This window comes from Saccopteryx leptura, chromosome 3 (genome assembly GCF_036850995.1).
Source record: "Saccopteryx leptura isolate mSacLep1 chromosome 3, mSacLep1_pri_phased_curated, whole genome shotgun sequence".
Taxonomy (NCBI): Eukaryota; Metazoa; Chordata; class Mammalia; order Chiroptera; family Emballonuridae; genus Saccopteryx; species Saccopteryx leptura.
Window position 1 is genome coordinate 80,728,440 of NC_089505.1, and position 18,010 is coordinate 80,746,449.

Consider the following 18,010-nt stretch of genomic DNA (forward strand, 5'->3'; position numbering starts at 1 on the left):
AGGAGCTGGTGGCTCAGAGATGTGGAGAAAGATGAGGAGAAATAGTCTTTGCGGGGGGCAGGGTGACTCTGGACAGGAGGGGGCGGGGAGGAAGAGCCCCAGAAGTTAGGACCAGGCGTCTCTCCTGTGCTCCCCTGGTCCCTGAGTCCAGGGAGCTGGAACCTGAGGTTTAAGAGACAGTAAGTAGATGGGTGGCTGATATAGGAAGGCAGAGAGTGGGTGGGCGGGGGGACTTTCTCCGCACCCCCCCTTAAGGGCTCAATTAGCACATAGTTGCCCCTGGGATATGGGGCAGTGTGGCCGAGGTGGTGTGGCAGGGAAAAGCGCCTAGAGATTGCCAATTAAGGTGACAAAGGCCTGGGCGGCAGGGACGGGAGGCCAGGAGCTGAGTCAACTGCTGCACTTAGTGTTGAGGACCCTTAATTGGAGGAGGGGGGAGCGGTGGGAGGCTTGGGCGCTTGCTAGTAGGGGAGCGGAGACAGCACGAGAGCCTTGGCTGCCCACCCACCTCCAGATGCAACTGCCCTGCCTTCCTTCCCTCCCTCTGCTCCCGGCCCAGCATTCTGGGGAAACTGAGGTTCAGAAAGGGGCTTGTCGTGCCCCAGGTTTCCAGCTAGAGGACAAATTGGCTTCTAGAGCTTGGACCCCTCGAAGCCTGCATTGCACGCCCACGTGCAGAGCCAGGGAGCAGGGGAGCAGGAAGGGGGCACCTGCAGGCTGGGCCTGTTGACTCAGGTGGGTGACACGGTGGGAGGAGGCTGTTTGGGGTGCAGCCTGGCTGAGGCTGAAGGGTGGGAGGAGGTAACACAGGCACGGTTTTCCCGAAGGCATTGTGCGGAGGGACTGTTGGGGGGGGGAGCTGGTGTTTGGGGAGGCAGAGAGGGCTGGGGCAGGCCGGAGGAGGGGCTGGCAGGCTCCTGAGGCTTCTGGTAAGGTACCAAAGAATGGAAAAATTAATATTAATAGTTTAGGAGAAAGAGTCAGGTTTCTTGCCCTCTCCTTTCTGTAGAGAGTGAGGGGAGAGGAATGTGGGAGTTTCCTGGCTTGCAGAGATATGCTGTGTAGGAAACCCCCCCTTTTTTACTAGGAAGCTTAAAGGGCATTTTATAATTTAGGCTAAGCATACAGAGAGATTTTTAAAATGATTTTTTTTATACTTGTATGTGATTTACACAAAGTCAGGATGGCCGATAGCATTGTATTGTAAATGAAGAGGAGAAAGGAGACTTGGATTCCCTCCCTTTCCACTCCCCTTCTCAGTCAGATAACCAGGGCCATCTCCTCCACTTGAGAAGCTGGGGCACTGCTCCATTGCAACCGGAGCCATTCTAGCGCCTGAGGCGAAGGCCATGGATCCATCCTCAGTGCCCGGGCCAACTCTGCTCCAATGGAGCCTTGGCTGCAGGAGGGAAAGAGAAAGAGACAGGAGAGGAGGAAGGGTAGAGAAGCAGATGGGAGCTTCTCCTGTGTGCCCTGGCTGGGAATCGAACCCAGGACTTCCACATACTTGGCCGATGCTCTACTGCTGAGCCAACTGGCCAGGGCCAATATATTTTTAAAATTTTATAGCATTCTGTGTTTCATTGTGGCGATGACGTGTTCACAGCTGGCAGCTCTCACTTCCGAAGGAGCCCTCACCACTCCCAACTTCTCCTCCCAGCCAGAGGTGGTTTTCCACCATCGTCTTTTATAACACGCTGCTGCTAATTTTATCAGGGGACCATTGGGGGGGGGGGAGAATATTTATAGTGAGCATACTTGGAAATATTACCCGTTAATAGTTAATAACCAGAAAAATACAAAAATAAAATAAAAAATATATCCCGGTCCTACTACTTGGAGACCTCATGTCCGATCTAAGCCTCAGTGACCTCAAAGGTCAAGCTGGGATAAGGAGGTCGCACAGGGGGAACTGTCCACGCCCATGCAGCAGGTGAGCGGCTAAGCAGAGGTAAGAGTCTTGTCAGCAGGGTCCCTGGGACCACCTCCTTGTGATCAGGGTCAGTCCTGTGGCGGCAGCCCCCAGAGCCAGCAGCAGGCAGCCAGGGACGTTGCCAGAAGTCCAGTTACCTGTGTGCTTGTGTGAGCAGCAAAGGGCAGTGAGGTCAGCAGCTCTAGGTTGACCAGATGTCTGGGGTCACCCTCCCTTGCCCAGTACCAGGAATGTCACTTCAGAGGACAGGGCAGCTGTGGGCACCGGCTGTGGGGTGTTGGTGTGTCAGACATCTGTGTCAGGGACATCATAGGCCTTGCCCATCTGTCCAGTTGCCTCCAGGGTTCTCCTGCCCCTCATCTCCTGGACTCTGCCTCTCGGCCTCTCTGATCACCACCGTCTGCGGTCCCTCCTCCCTGCTCTTTTGTTCCTTCCAGGGAGTCCTGTCCTCTTCACTGTCTCACTGATCACACCTCTCACCCTCGTGTGCCCCTCTGACTTTGAATGCATCTGTCTCTTGGCCTCTCTTTCTATTCCATCTCTTTGTCTTGGCCTGGGCAGGTCGTGCGTGTATGTGTGCGTGTGCGTGCGTGTGCATGTGTGCTGGGTTTCCTGTCCTGGTGCTCTCAGGCTGGGAAGGGAAGGTCCCTGGTCCCTTGCAAAGGGCTGGTGGGAAAAAACCCTGGGGTCTGTGAAGGATTGGAGGCCAGGCCCTGCACGGCATGGCTCCAGGGCCTGCTCACACCCACCAGCAGGATTGGAAGGGGCAGTATCTACTGGCCACCTCTGTGCCTCTGTCTGCCAGGCCAGGTCTGGCACCCAATCCTGTGCCACTGGCCCTGCAGGCTCTGACCTGGGACGCTCCACCAGGGGGCGCCAACGCCCCGGGCTAGCGCTGGGAGGCCCCGCGCAGCAGTTTTTGGCCGCACTTTGGGTCCTTCTCCTCCGATCTCCCGTCTCCGATCTCCGGGGCTGTTAATAATCACCAGCAGCTTGGGCCGCCCTCATCTGGTATTTGTAGAGGAACTGCCTTTGCAGGTAGTGGAAGCTATTCATTCACAGGCTCCTTTCTCGTATCCTAGTCCTCGCAAAGGGTGTGTGTGGGGGGGGACAGTCATTCAACAAACATTTCCCCGAGCACCTATTGTGTGCAGAAACTGAGGGTGCAGCTGTGAGCAAGATAAGTCCTGCCTGTCCCTACAGGACTCTGGGAAGGATGTGAAGATGCTGAGACTGCAGAGTAGTTGGCAGGCTGGGTGTGGGAGGGGGCGCTGTTTCAAATGCAGAAGCCCTCTCTCTGAGGAAGTGACCATTGTCTTGCAACCTGAGCGCCAGAGAACGTAGCCAGGAGCCTCCCTGGCAGAGGGCACTGTGGGTGCAAAGGTCCTGAGGCAGGAGCAAGCTTGACTGGAGTGAGAGAAGGAGCCATGAGAAAAGGTGAGGGCAGAGAAGCGAACAGGGGCCAGAGCCACAGAGCTCTGTAGGCCAGCTAGGAGGTGAGTGTTGAGGGCAAGAGGAAAGGGGAGCCTGACCAGGCAGTGGTGCAGTGGATTGAGTGTCAGCTTGGGACGCTGAGGACCCAGGTTCGAAACCCTGAGGTTGCTGGCTTGAGCGCGGGGTCAGTGGCTTGAGCATGGGATCATCAACATGACCCCGTGGTTGCTGGCTTGAGCCCGAAGGTCTCTGGCTTGAGCCCAAGGTCGCTGGCTTGAGCAAGGGGTCACTGGCTTTGCTGTAGCCCCCTGATCAAAACACATATGAGAAAGCAATGAATGAACAACTAAGGAGTTACAAGGAAGAATTGATGCTTCTCATCTCTCTCCATCCTGTCTGTCCCTGTTTGTTCCCCCTACCTCGGTAAAAGTAAAAAAAAAAAAAAAAAAAGGGAGTGAACGGGAGCCATGGAGGGTGTGGGGCAGAGGAAGGGCCTAGACTTTGGACTCTGCCCCCAGCCTCCTTTACAGACTCCACAGTACTGTACCTGGAATGGAAGACCCCACCCCCACCACCAAATCCCCTTCCACTCTGAGGGCGGGACCCAGACAAGGCTCCTCCCTCCCTGCCTCCACCCGGCTCTGGTCTGCTACATCTCTCACCCAGTTCTGGGAGGACTTTGTTTCCATAAAATGCACTGTCAAAACGTACAGACAGATGGCAGATTCCTGTTGTCCCCAACTTAGACTTCAGAGGGGACAATTCTGTCGCATTTGCTTCACATCTTTCCTTCTGAGACGGAATGTGACTGCATTGGGAGATAAGGTCTTTAAAGGGATCACTAAGGTGAAATGAGGTTGTGAGGGTGGGACCTGGTCCAGTCTCAAGGGTGTCCTGAGAAGGGGAGATTAGAACACAGCCACACACCGAGGGGCAGCCACGCAAGAACACGCAGAAGACGGCCGTGTCCACAGCAAGAACAGAGGCCTCAGAAGGAACCCACCCCGCTGGCACCGTGAACTTGGATTTCCAGTGTCCAGAAATGAGAGAGAATAAATGCTTGTTGTTTAAGCCCCCCCAGCCTGGGGCACATTGTTATGGCTGCCTGCGCAGCTAACACAAGAACTGTACCACCCTGGCCGGTTGGCTCAGCGGTAGAGTGTAGGCCCAGCGTGCGGATGTCCCGGGTTAAATTCCTAGCCAGGGCACACAGGAGAAGCACCCATCTGCTTCTCCATCCCTCCCCCTCTCCTTTCTATCTCTCTCTTCCCCTCCTACAGCCTGGGCTCCATTGGAGCAAAGTTGGCCCGGGCGCTGAGGATGGCTCCATGGCCTCTGCCTCAGGTGCTAGAATGGCTCCAGCTACAGCGGAGCAACGCCTCAGCTGGGCAGAGTATTGTCCCCTGATAGGCATGCCGGGTGGACCCCGGTCGATGCATGCGGGAGTCTGTCTCTCTACTTCCCGGCTTCTTACTTGGGAAAAATACAAAAGAAGAAGAAGAAGGAGGAGGAGGAGGAGGAGGAGGAGGAAGAAGCAGCAGCATACCAGTCATTCTGGGTAACAGATGACCACAAACGCAATGGCTTAAGGCAACATACGCTGATTCTCTCACACTTCTTGTGGGTTGGGAGTCCAGGCACCTCTCTGTTCAGGGCCTCACAGGCTGCAGCAAAACGCTGGCTGGGGCCCCCTTCCAAGGTCACGTGGCAGAACTCATGTCCTTGTGTCTTGGAACCCATGGAGGCTGTCTTCAAGGCCACTGGGAGAAACATTGATGCTTCTCATCTTTGCCCTCTAGGACTAATTTTATTTATTTATTTATTTATTTAGTGAGAGAGAGAGAAAGAGAGAGACAGGGAGGGAGAGAGATAAGAAGCATCAATTCTTTGTTGTGGCACCTTAGTTGTTCATTGATTGCTTCCTCATACGTGCCTTGACAGGGAGGTAGGGGGGTGGGTGGGGGCTCCAGCCAAGCCAGTGATGCCTTGCTCAAGCCAGAGACCTTGGGCTTCAAGTCAACGACCTCTGGGCTCAAGCCAGCGACCTCGGGGTTTTGAATCTGCGTCTCAAGCAAATGTTCTATTCACTGCACTAGGCCTAATTTTAAAGAGGTTACCTGATTAGATTGGGCCCACCCAGGAAATCTTCCTGTATCAGTCAGGGTTCTCCAGAGAAACAGAATGAGTAGAATCTGTATGTCTCTATATCTATATTTCTCTATCTACAGAGGAAGAGAGAGGTGTTATAGATATTACATTATATGTATAAATAGATCTGTTATACAGCATTGGCTCATGTGATTATGGAGAAGTCCTATGCCAAGTCCTAAGACTCAAGACAGCCAGGGCTGTAGTTGCAAGGTCCGAGAACCAGAGAGCCAGTGGTCTGAAGGCCTGAGCCCTTAGGTACACCACAGGCAGGCAACAATCAACGGCCCCACTTGAGTAGTCAGTCAGAGAGCAAATTCCACCTTCTCCCACCTCTCTGTTTTGCTCCACAGATTGGATGAGGCCCCCCCACAGTGGTGCCTTACCCAGTTCACCAATTCAAATGCTAAAATAAACTCAGAAACACTTTGTTGACACCCTTAGAAATTTTGTTTGTTTGTTTGTTTGTGACAGAGACAGAGAGAGGGACAGGCAGACAGGAAGAGAGAGAGATGAGAGGCATCAATTTCTTGTTGTTCATGGATTGCTTTCTCATATATGCCTTAACCGGGGGTATACAGCAGAGCGAGTGACCCCTTGCTCGAGCCAGTGACCTTAGGTTCAAGCCAGCAACCTTTGGGCTCAATCCAGTGACCCTGTGCTCAAGCTGGCAACCTCAGGGTTTCGAACCTGGGTCCTCCACGTCCCAGTCCTATGCTCTATCCACTCCGCCACCGCTGGTCAGGCTGTTTGTTTGTTTGTTTTTTATTTTTTATTTATTGATCTCAGTGAGAGAGGAAGGGGGAGAGAGAGGGAGAGAGAGAGAGAGAGAGAGAGAGAGGGGAACATCAGTCTATTCCTCTATGTCCCCTGATTGGGAATTGACCCAGCAACCTCTGCACCTCAGGACAATGCTCTAACCAAACCCAACTCTCCATCCAGAGCCCCAGAAATCGTGTTTCACCAGAACACTGGCCATCCTGTGGCCCAGTCAAGGTGACACATAAAATGAATCATTACACTTCTTTTTGATCAACTCAAGGTCAATTGAGTAAGAGCCTTGACTTCAAGTGCCAAAATTCCGTCACCTGTGTCAGGTAACATAACCTGACCCAGGAGGAATGGCCATTGTATCCAAGGCCTGCCCATCTAGCCAAAGGGCAGGCACTTGTTATACAAGGACACAGCCTACTGGGGGGCATCATAGAAGGTGGCTGCCTCTGGACGAGAGGATGATTTAGAGTGTATCCATCCAGGTCCATGTTTTTGTACTTAAAACAGAGGGGTCTGTGTTCCCTGTGCACTGTGCTCCCCGGGGAAGTCTGGCTCCCCCCAGGGGTGGGGTGTCTCCCCTGGCTCTGTGCCCCAGACAGCTCCACGTGCTCATGACAATGACTATGAGACCCACCATGTCAGCCTAGGATGGGGGACAGCTCTGGAGTACGATACCCTCCCACTGACATCACTTCCTGGCTCTGTGACTGATGGAGAGATTTCGGAGAGCCTTTGTTTACCCTCAGTGAACTGAGGATCACACACCCCTTCCATGTCGAGAGAGGCTAGGCAGCCCAAGTTGGGGCACCCCCACAGGAACCCTGTTGGGGGCAGGGGTGCAGGCCAGTCCCCTTGACTCCCTCCCACTGGAGTGGCTGGTGGCGTGACCCAAGACTCCTCTTGCCCCCGTTCACACTTGTGTAAAGCACACCCCTGTGTTCTCTGTTCCTCTTGTGCAGGAAGGAATCTTTTATTTTCAGTCTCTGGTTCTAGGCCTCCTGTCTTTGCCCTACACACTTCCTCTGGCTGGGCGCACGTCTTGCCACGGCCTCTAATCCTCTCTTCTCTGGTGACTGCAGGCTGTGCCCTCACCAAGGCAACAGAGTGGCCAAAACCAGACTCAAATGTCCACTGCAGAGAGAAGGGAATGGGTTGGTGGTTGTGGTGGTGGGGGGCAGGGTTCAAGTACCTAGAAGCCAGGAGCATGGGTGGGGGTATGTGAGTGGGACCTACTCACCCTGTGTGCAGGGCACACAATATGGTCATGGCCAGCCCCTTGGAACTGGATGGTCCCAGAACCTGGGGACACATCATGGGTGCGGTGTGGGGGGCGGCTAAGACACGTGGCCTGACAAGGGCATCATAACAAGTAAAGGTGCAGGGACCCTCTGCTCTCCTACCTCCCCTGTACCATTTGGTACAGGCAGGCAAACAGGAGCTAGCTGGGGCTTTCCTCACTACTTTGGGGTCCCCGTAGCCTGAGGCAAGGGGTGGGTGTGGGCTCTGTACCTCTGGCACACAGATGAACACAACCACCTGGGAAGGAAGCACATTCCACATCCATGCCCCCGTCGGGCATGGGCTCCTCCCTCCATCTGGGAGCCAAGGTTAGGGGGCGGGCCTGGTGTGTTGGGCAGCCCCAGATGTAAGTGGGGTAGGAGGGGAAGGGGCTACTTCCCGGCTCTACCTCTGGCGCCTGCTCCTTCTCCTCCTATCTTCCATTCTCCACCTCCTTTCTGGTGAGGGAGGTAGAAACTGAAGGGAAAGGAATGTTTTGGGTCGAGCTGGCAGCCAAGGGTTTTTAAAGGCACGAAGTCACGGGGCCTTCGTCAAGACCAGGCAGGAACAGGTCCAGATCAGCTCAGGTCAGGTCAGGACGGAGTTCTCCACTTCCCTGCGGGGCTTGGGGAACTGAGGCTGTGAAAACGCCCCCATTCAGCCAAGAGTACTGCCTGCTCCTGACCAGGCCCCATGCTGGTTGTTGGGGACACTCAGGTGGTAGAGACAGACCTGTCCCTGCTGTCATGGAACATGGATGTTCCATGCTTCGGGGGCTTCCCAGTAGCGGTTGAGAAGTGATGGACGAGGAGTAGGAGAGGGATTTCTGTTCTAAGAAACCGCATGTAGACTGGCCCTTTGGCTGCAGGGGAAGGACTTGGAGCGGTGCTTGTCATCAGGGGACATGCGGCCATGTCTGGAGACAGATGTCACAAGGTGTAGGGCTGGGGAGCTGGGCAGAGACGGGGTGCCACTGGTCCTTCTGGATGGAGGCCAAGAATCCTGCTGACCACCCTATAGGGCACAGGACAACCCCCATAGCAAAGGCTGTCATCAAGCCTAATGTCACTAATGTCATGATGGAGAAACCCTGTGATGCATAACCCGCAAAAACATCGGTGTGACTGGCAGGCCGAGGCTGGTGGGGACTGAGCTTGGAAAGCAGGGAGAAGTCTTGGTCCTGGGACTCTGCAGGGTCCACTTTCCTACACAATCGGCACACGTGCACACAGCAGGAGGCCCGAAACCGCGAGCACGTGTGACCTCTGCAGATGGCAGTCCCTGCGCTTGTTTCAAGTCTGGGAGAGAGAGCACCCAGGACGTGTGCGTGGGGGACCAGGCCATGAGTGACCACACCCTGGTGGTCGAGGTCTGTTCGAACCACACCGTCAAGGAAGGGCTGTCTCACAGACGCGAGAATCAAAACTAATAAAGGGGAACGCGCGACCCCGCATCTAGAACCAACTTTTGCCAGCTTTGGGCTGACCCCTACGACCGCCACCAGGACAGGGCAGTTGGGATCAGGGGAGAACTACAACTACCAGGATTCCTTGCACCCCGGAAGCCCAGGGAAGAGCCGCGACGGCAGGAAGCCAATGGGAAGCGCGGGGGGCGAGGCTTCGGCGCACGTGGCGTCCTGACGCACCAACGGCGACGTCGGGGTTTGTGTGCGCGAGTGGCCGCTGGTAAAGGTTGGGTGCCTCGCGCTGGGGGCCGTTGGGAGGGAACGCGCCCCCGCCCCCCCCTCCCCGGCCCCCACTCCTGCACCACCGCCGTAGGGGCCTAGCCTTCCCGTCGGCCCCTGGGGGAAAGCTCTGGGTCTCCGCTCGTTCCCCGGGTCGGGGCCGCAGGTGAGAGAACGAGGGGGGGGACCGGCGGGCGGAGCCGTTGGGGAAGCGGCGAGCGTGTAACCGGAAGGGATGTCTTAAAGGGATGGGCAATATTCGCCTCCGACTTTTATCGGCCGGGCCGGCTCCGCCCTCTTTAAGGGCAAGGGGCTGCTCTTAAAGGGACGGGGCAGGTTTGGCAGTATGCGGGACCTTCCGGCTTTCACCCCCCACCCCCCACCCCACCTAAGAGTGGGTTATCTCTTTAAAGGCTGGTGACAGTGTCCAGATGTTTACAGAAAAAGCTTATGAAATCCAGGTGGCTTCAAAGCAGTCCCTAGTTTAGCTCAACCAAGGTGGAGCTGGGGTTCCTCTTAAAAGGGGAAGTCCGGTCTGATGGAAGGGTGTGGTCCGTCCTTTTGGAACGGGTGCTCTTTACTGGACAAGTCGGGCTCCCGGCTCTTCTAGAGCAGGATGTCTCTTCCTTAAGGCATTCCCCGGCTTTTCTGAAAGACACGAGCAAGCTTCCTGGAATAACTGTCTCTTGAAAGGACTTGCTGATTATATTTTAAAGAGGACTTATGCATCTCTTTAAAGGAAATTTTATGACTTGTCCAAACCGGATGCCCGCACTTTGTTCAAAGCAGGATACGTTTACTGAGTATGCTCTGTGCCAGGAGAATATTCTCGGTGCTGGGATGCAACAGTGTGAATAAGATGTTGCTGAGATCTAGCGGGTAGGGGCCATAGGATGCTGATACACACCCTATAGTGCGTGATATAGCTCCCTGGACACTGGTCCAGCCCCAGATCGCAACAGTGCTGAGACTGGGCAAGCCTACCTAGGAAGTAGTTAGACGGTTATAAACACTATGGAGAAAACATAAAGGCCATGAGGGGAGTCGGAGGAGGACTGATTGCCAGGTCTAAGATGGGAAGGAGTAGGTATTTACAGCAGTTTTGAGCTGCTTTGCCACAAAGGGGGCAAAGGGGTGAAGAGAAATGAGGCAGTAGCTGGAGGGGTAGGTGGGATGAAGGCTTTTTGTTTGTTTGAAAGATGGGAGACACAACTTATGGATACACTGGTGGGAGTGATCCAGGAGATGAGAAAACATTGATGTAGGTGGGGATTCAGGGTCCACAGCCTCAGAGACCAGCAGCGGAGAGGGGACAGTGTGGGTTCCTCAGGCTCAGCACCAGTGGCATTTGGACTGGATCCCTCTGCCCTGGGACACTATCCATGTGGAGCAGCACGCTGGCTCTCCCTCCTGGATGCCAGGAGCACCTGCTCCTCCATCCAGCAGCCTCACAACCAGAACAGTCTTCAGGCATTGTCCACTGTCCCCCTAGGACAGAGGTGCTGTGTCTGGGGGTTCCCAGCTGCCCCCATTGAGAACCACTGGTGTAGTGATTGGAACGTGGTAACGTTCCCTTTTGATGGCTTTTATTTTTTCTCAATGCGAAGAGCAATGGTGGGGTCTCCTGCTGAGAGCAGGAGGAAGGGGAAGGAGAGAGGTCTGAAGGGAAAAGAAACATGCAGGTATCAGCTGGGGTGGTGGTGGGGGGGGATGGACCAGCGGAATGCAGATCAGGGGCCAGTGGCGTGGAGCTCTGCAGTCCATGGGCAGGAATTTAAAGGGAGACTCAAGCCTAGCAGTTCCTGCTGGGTAGTGGGAAGTGAGGAGTCAGTTGTGGGTGGAGGGTACACATAGCCAACAAGGTCAGCGCACCAGAGAGCTAGTGTAGTTTAGGGAATTTTGGTCAGGGTACCCAGAGAGAGCAGGCAGACAGGGCGAGCAGTGGCGGAGAGTGGGGAGCTCACAGAGGCTTGAGTTACTGTAAAGGTATTGAGGGTCTCGCATTGGTTGCAGGTGTTGAGCCAGGGGCAGTATGCATCCTTTTAGGGAGAGGGGTTAGGGGTCTGAACCCAGGGTGCGGAAAAGACCCTGGCCTTCTGCAAGGACACTACCCATCTTCAGAGCACAGCCTTACAGGGCGGCCCAGCCTTCTCAGGCCTTTCCAGAGTCCTGGAGGAGATGGCTGACTTCCGAAGGCTGGGAACCCGCTTGTCCCAGTTTACTGGAAGTTTAACACCGGAAGTCTTATATCCTGCGGCAAATCTGGGCCACGAGGGGCTCTAATCCTGACCCCGGCATCTGCCCTTAGGATGGGCTGGAGAGATGTGCCTGCGTCTGACTAGGCAGCCCACAGGTTTGGGGTTGTGATGACTTATGTGCGGGTGGACGGGGGAGCCGCCCTCCCCTGACCCAGAATTCCCCCCCAGGTGTGATGGTCGGCTCCCACGGTGACATGGCGCCGGCCTCCACCGCGGAGGGCTCCGGGGAGAAGCCGGGCCCCGCGGCCCCGGCCCCGGCCGCCCAGTACGAGTGTGGGGAGTGCGGCAAGTCGTTTCGCTGGTCCTCCCGGCTCCTGCACCACCAGCGCACGCATACAGGCGAGCGGCCCTACAAGTGCCCCGATTGCCCCAAGGCCTTCAAGGGCTCGTCAGCCCTGCTTTACCACCAGCGGGGCCACACGGGCGAGCGGCCCTACCAGTGTCCCGACTGCCCCAAGGCCTTCAAGCGCTCATCGCTGTTGCAGATCCACCGCAGCGTGCACACGGGCCTGCGGGCCTTCACCTGTGGCCAGTGCGGCCTGGCCTTCAAGTGGTCGTCGCACTACCAGTACCACCTCCGCCAGCACACGGGTGAGCGGCCCTACCCATGCCCGGACTGCCCCAAGGCCTTCAAGAACTCGTCCAGCCTGCGGCGCCACCGCCACGTGCACACGGGGGAGCGGCCCTACTCCTGTGGCGTCTGCGGCAAGAGCTTCACCCAGAGCACCAACCTGCGGCAGCACCAGCGCGTGCACACGGGCGAGCGGCCCTTCCGCTGCGCGCTCTGCGCCAAGACCTTCACGCATTCGTCCAACCTCCTGCTGCACCAGCGCACGCACTCGGCCGCCCCCCCGGCCCCCGGCCCACCGGCTCCCGGCCCACCACTGCCGCCGCGGGAGCCAGCCAAAGTCTTCCCTGACGCCTACCTGCACGCCCCCAGCCCGCCAGGGCCGCCCCAGCCCGCGCCCCTGCCCGTAGTGCCCGAGCTCTTCCTGGCAGCGGCCGAGACCACGGTGGAGCTGGTGTACCGCTGTGACAGCTGCGAGCTGGGCTTCGGCAGTGAGGAGCTGCTGCTGGAGCACCAGCCCTGCCCGGGACCTGAGGTGGTGCCCGCGCCACAGGAGGACCCCCCAGAGCCGTCCAAGGCCCCCGCCCCGGCTCCCGCCCTGCAGCCCACTCCTGCCACCACCGCCCCCAGCTTTGCCTGCCTGCCCTGCGGGAAGTCCTTCCGGACGGTGGCCGGTCTCTCCCGCCACCAGCACAGCCATGGGGCAGCCGTTGGGCAGGCGTTCCGCTGCGGCAGCTGCGATGGCGCCTTCCCCCAGCTGGCCAGCCTCCTGGCGCATCAGCAGTGCCATGTGGAGGAGGCGGCGGCCGGGCGCCCGCCCCCGCAAGCCGAAGCCGCTGAGGTCACCTGCCCGCAAGAGCCGCCGGCCCCTGCTGCTCCCGCCCCGCAGCCACCCGTTCCCGCGCCCACCTCTGCAGAGCGACCCTACAAGTGCGCGGAGTGCGGCAAGGCCTTCAAGGGCTCCTCAGGGCTACGCTACCACCTGCGGGACCACACGGGCGAGAGGCCCTACCAGTGTGGAGAGTGCGGCAAGGCCTTCAAGCGTTCGTCGCTGCTGGCCATCCACCAGCGCGTGCACACGGGGCTGCGGGCCTTCACCTGTGGCCAGTGCGGTCTGACCTTCAAGTGGTCGTCGCACTACCAGTACCACTTGCGGCTGCACAGCGGCGAGCGGCCATACGCGTGCGGGGAGTGCGGCAAGGCCTTCCGCAACACGTCGTGCCTGCGGCGCCACCGCCATGTGCACACTGGGGAGCGGCCCCACGCCTGCAGCGTCTGCGGCAAGAGCTTCGCGCAGACCTCCAACCTGCGGCAGCACCAGCGCGTGCACACAGGTGAGCGGCCATTCCGCTGCGCGCTCTGCCCCAAGACCTTCACGCACTCGTCCAACCTGCTGCTGCACCAGCGCACGCACTCGGCCGAGCGCCCCTTCACCTGCCCTGTCTGTGGCCGCAGCTTCGTCATGGCCGCCTACCTGCAGCGGCACTTGAGGACTCACACTCCCACCGTGCCCGTGGCCCCTGCGGCCGCCGGCCCCCAAGCCCCCGCCCCGTTAGCTGCTGCCCCGGTGCCTCCGGCTACCCAGGACGTCCACGTGCTCCCGCACCTTCAGGCTACCCTGTCCCTAGAGGGGGCAGGGGGCCCGGCGCAGGCCCCGCCCCTGGGCCCAACAGCTCCCAACTCTCAGACGTTCCTGCTGGTGCAGACTGCACAGGGCCTGCAGCTCATCCCCAGCAGCGTGCAGCCCCTGGCACCACCGGCGCCCCCCAAGTTTATCCTGCTGCCATCGTCCAGTGGTGGGGGCGGCCGGGCCAGGCAGGGCCTGCGGGCCATGGGAAAGGCTGGGCAGGGAGCTGGAGTCGTTTGGCTACCTGGGCCTGGGAGCCTGGGGGTCCAGGGTGCGGGCAACGCTGGGGTGAACGGGGCAGGACAGAGCCTCATCCTTCTGCAGAACGTGGGGAGCGGGGAGGCCGGGCCACCAGAAGTGAGTGGAGTCCAGCTCCAGCCCCTCCGGCCAGCCCCGGAAGTAACCACCGTCCAGCTCCAGCCAGCCCAGGAAGTGACCACGGTCCAGCTCCAGCCAGCCCAGGAAGTGACCACGGTCCAGCTCCAGCCTGCCCAGGAGGTGACCACCGTCCAACTCCAGCCAGCCCAGGAGGTGACCACCGTCCAGCTCCAGCCTGTGGCAGGCCAGCTGTCTAATCCCAACGGGGCAGCTGTGACCACAGAGGCCCCCAACCTGTTGGTGGTTCAGAGTGGGGCTGCTGAAGAATTGCTGGCAGGCTCCGGCCCTGGGGAGCCAGGCCACAGCGAGGCCACCACTGGCATGGTCCAGGATATGCTCTTTGAGACGCTGCAGACGGAGGAGGGGTTGCAGAGCGTCTTGGTGCTGAGCGGGGCAGATGGGGAGCAGACCCAGCTCTGTGTGCAGGAGGTGGAGACCCTCTCCTCGGGGCTGGCAGAGCCGCCGGCCCCTGGGCCGCCGGGCCAGAAACTGCTCATCATCCGCAGCGCCCCGGCCGCTGAGTTGCTGGAGAATGGCAGTGTTGGGGCAAGTGCTACCACGCTGCAGCTGCTGGCCCCACCGCCGCCCAGCCCAATCTCTGCCCCTGCCGCTGCCCCTGCTGGCCTTCCTGCGGCTCCTGCCTCCCAGATGGTACAAGTGGTTCCAGCAGGAACTGCGCAGGGGAGTATGGCCTCACAGGGCCTGCCCTCCATACAGATCGTTCAGACTCTTCCCGCAGTCCAGCTGGTGCACACGTTTTGAGTTGAACCACTGGAACCTCTTCCTACACCTCCCATCCAGAGAGGACCCTAACTCCCTGTCCGCCTGGGCTGGGCTGAGGTGGGGGGGGGGCAGGAGAGCTGCAGGCAGGGCTTGCTAATAAAGACCACAATCTCCTTTCCTGTGGTTTGTTTTATTGGGGGCGGGGCAATGTTATGGCCATAGCCACCACGTAGAAGCCTAGAGTCTTCTCTCTTACATCCTGGCTTGAGTGACTGGCTCCGTGTCTTGGGGCGGCCATTTGTACCCTTGGGGCTCTGTTTACCCTTAAAACAGGGATGCAGTGGGTAGTAGGATGGGGAGGCGGTGGGATCTAGAATCCTGGTTTACCACTTGCTCGCTCGCTGTAAGTAACCCCCCCGCTCCCCCCCCCCCACACCTCCCCTCATCTGAAGAGTGGGTGGCCGGAACGAACGTAACGAAGGCCGTTAGGCACTGAGATCCCCATGTTGGGCGAGTCTGGAAGCCAGAGGTCTCATGAAGGTGACGCAGCGCCTCGGGGCTGGAGCTCGGGCACCAATGAGAATCCATCCGCTCTTATTATCGCCGCCGCCCCCACGCTCTCAGGCTGCTTAGCAACCAGGAGCCAGAGCGAAGCAAGTGAGCACGCCTCTCCAAGCACCGGTAAGTACCGCTCCCCACCCCGCCGGAGTGGGCCCCCGTCGTCCTTTGGGTCCCCTTTCTCCATCGTTCGTTTTCTTTTCCCCCTACACCTCCCCGGGCAGGGTCTCCGCGCCCTGCCTGAGCACCTCCTCAGCCCACCCCTACTGAGGAGATTGGCAACACTTGCTAAGGCCAAACGTGGGTGCCTCCCCGCCCCCAACGTTTGCGAGTCTGACGTCACTTCCGCCCACGACCCCCTTTCTGACCCTGCCCTCCCACACCTATCTAAGGATCAGAGCCGCTCGTTAGGGGTGTTGGCAGGTCCTTGTCCTGCGGGGACTGTGGGAGAGGGGCGCTGAGGTGTGGGTGGCACGGTCCATTCCCGGGGGGGGGGGGGGGCGGGGCGGGAGTTCGCAGACACCTCCCAGGGCAGCCCCGGAGCTAGGAGGGAGGAGGGCGCCCCGTGTTGCTAGGTGTTTGTGTCCACTTGGCATTTGGGGGGGGGGTGATCGCTTAACACCACAGGAGTGGAGGGGTCGGATCCTAGGAGATGTTAGGAAGGTCAGCGGGTGGAAGGGGCCGTCTGTCCTGCCTCGTCCTGCCTTGGACCTCGCTCGGGGGACCCCAAGAGTCCTCACTGTCCTCATCTGGGACCTGCTGCTAGGCCCTCACACCCCCACACCAGGGCGCTTGGGAACCAGCGGTGCCTTCCAGATGCCGACCTGCTTATTTTCACTAGCTGCAAGCCTGTTCCCTTGGGGACGTGGGGGCTGCCATGGCCCCCAGCCACCTGTCAGTGCGGGAGATGAGGGAAGATGAGAAACCCCTGGTGCTGGAGATGCTGAAGGTGAGGGCGGCAGGGTCACTCGTGAACCTGTGGGCCGAGTGGCTTGGCTAAGGGCTTCAGCAATGGCTGGTGCCGTGGGGGACCACCTCCTACCCCGCACTCTTCCCAGCAGAGCCCTCGGGGCCTCAGCCCTGTACTTGAGCCCCCCCCCCCCCCCTCCAAGCTCCTGTCTTGCTGGCCAGAGCATGTCCATTTTCTGGCCTGAGAGCAGTCTGCCGTCCTGTTCTGGCCTCAGCCTTTCCTGATGCCTCCCACCTGTCCCTGTCTTGAATGAGGCATCCCCAGAGTTCCTGATTCATTCACTCGCTCACTCACTCAAAGCTTGGTGTGCCAAATGGGGTATTTGCTGGTGCCTAGAGCAGACGAAGACGGGGTCCTGGCTCCACCTGTTCCTTCTCCTTTGGGAGCTCCCACCCTCGGTCCTTCCTGGACTGGGCCCACCCCTTCCCTAGTCCTTGGTGCTCACGGGAGCCCCAGTGTGATAGAAGACCAGGTTCCCTGGCTCTGACGACCCCTCCCCCCACAGGCCGGTGTGAAGGACACAGAGAACAGAGTGGCCCTCCACGCCTTGACCCGGCCACCCGCCCTGCTCCTCCTGGCGGCTGCCAGCAGCGGCCTGCGGTTTGTCCTGGCTTCCTTTGCCCTGGCCCTTCTCCTGCCTGTCTTCCTGGCCGTGGCAACCATGAAGCTGGGCCTGCGGGCCCGGTGGGGCTCGCTGCCTCCGCCGGGCGGCCTGGGGGGGCCCTGGGTGGCTGTGAGAGGCTCGGGTGATGTGTGCGGGGTCCTGGCCCTGGCCCTAGACTCCCATGCTGGGGACGGGGCCCGGGTCACCCGCCTGTCAGTCTCCCCCTGGCACCGTCGCCAGGGCGTGGGCAGGCGGCTGCTGGGCTTCGCGGAGTCCCGGACGCGCGCGTGGGCGGGGGGGACGGGGGAGCCGCGGGCTCGCCTGGTGGTCCCAGTGGCCGTGGCGGCGTGGGGCCTGGCAGGGATGCTGGAGGGCTGCGGCTACCAGGCGGAGGGCAGCTGGGGCTGCATGGGCTACACACTGGTCAGGGAGTTCAGCAAGGACCTGTGACGCCCACCTGAGCACCTCCTGTGCGCGGGCACTTCCCATCCTCCCCGTGTGACTCCGATCCAACCAGAGGGCCCAGAAGCTCTGAGGTCTGTCTGTACACGCGGTGAACTTGTCAGAGAGGTCAGCCTGTATCGTGCACTGCCTCGGTCCCGTCCGCATTGAGAAATCTCTCCTGGGAAACGTGCCTGCAGGGGTGGGGGTGTGTGTGGGGGGGTGTGGAGGAGAGGAGGCTGAGCAAGTTTGACCCCCAAGGGTTAGTTAGGACCTGGGGCCACGACCAGGCCCCTGTGGAGGGGGTGGGGTTTGGTGCCTGTGCTTGAAGGGGTGATTCTGGGGCTGGAGGGGAAGAGCAGAGCCTCTGCTGGGGAGGCTGGTCTCCCAGAGAGGGGGGACACAGAGGGGGTGAGCGGTGAGTACACCCCCCACCCCCACCCCCGGCTGCTCAGCGGCCCCGCCCCCTGGGCGGAAGGAGGCGGCCAAGAAGGGTGGTCAGGCCCATCTGGTTTTTCATACACCCGATTGTTAATAAAGTCTGAAAGGAACAGTTCCGCGCCTGGCTCACTGTCTCTGATGCCTTTTCCAGTCCCGTCTCACAGCCGCCGCCCCCCCCACCCCCCGCCTTC

At 59.4% G+C, this 18,010-nt stretch overlaps 2 protein-coding genes across 3 annotated transcripts; both read left to right on the forward strand.

The window, feature by feature from the left end:
- The first annotated feature begins 9,228 nt into the window (after nt 1-9,228).
- On the forward strand, nt 9,229-14,981 carry ZNF628 (zinc finger protein 628). The gene is made up of 2 exons (XM_066374530.1): nt 9,229-9,252; nt 11,678-14,981. Exon 2 carries the CDS (start codon nt 11,683-11,685, stop codon nt 14,842-14,844), a length of 3,162 nt encoding a protein of 1,053 aa, XP_066230627.1. The 5' UTR covers nt 9,229-9,252; nt 11,678-11,682; the 3' UTR covers nt 14,845-14,981.
- Nucleotides 9,278-17,924, forward strand: NAT14 (N-acetyltransferase 14 (putative)). 2 transcript variants are annotated; one of them, XM_066374531.1, is made up of 4 exons: nt 9,278-9,417; nt 15,258-15,486; nt 16,205-16,312; nt 16,839-17,924. In XM_066374531.1, exons 3-4 carry the CDS (start codon nt 16,241-16,243, stop codon nt 17,385-17,387), a joined length of 621 nt encoding a protein of 206 aa, XP_066230628.1. In that variant the 5' UTR covers nt 9,278-9,417; nt 15,258-15,486; nt 16,205-16,240; the 3' UTR covers nt 17,388-17,924. The 2 variants fall into 2 exon arrangements, with proteins under 2 accessions (XP_066230628.1, XP_066230629.1); XM_066374532.1 differs by lacking the exons at nt 9,278-9,417; nt 15,258-15,486 and adding an exon at nt 15,578-15,786.
- Nucleotides 17,925-18,010: the final 86 nt, after the last annotated feature.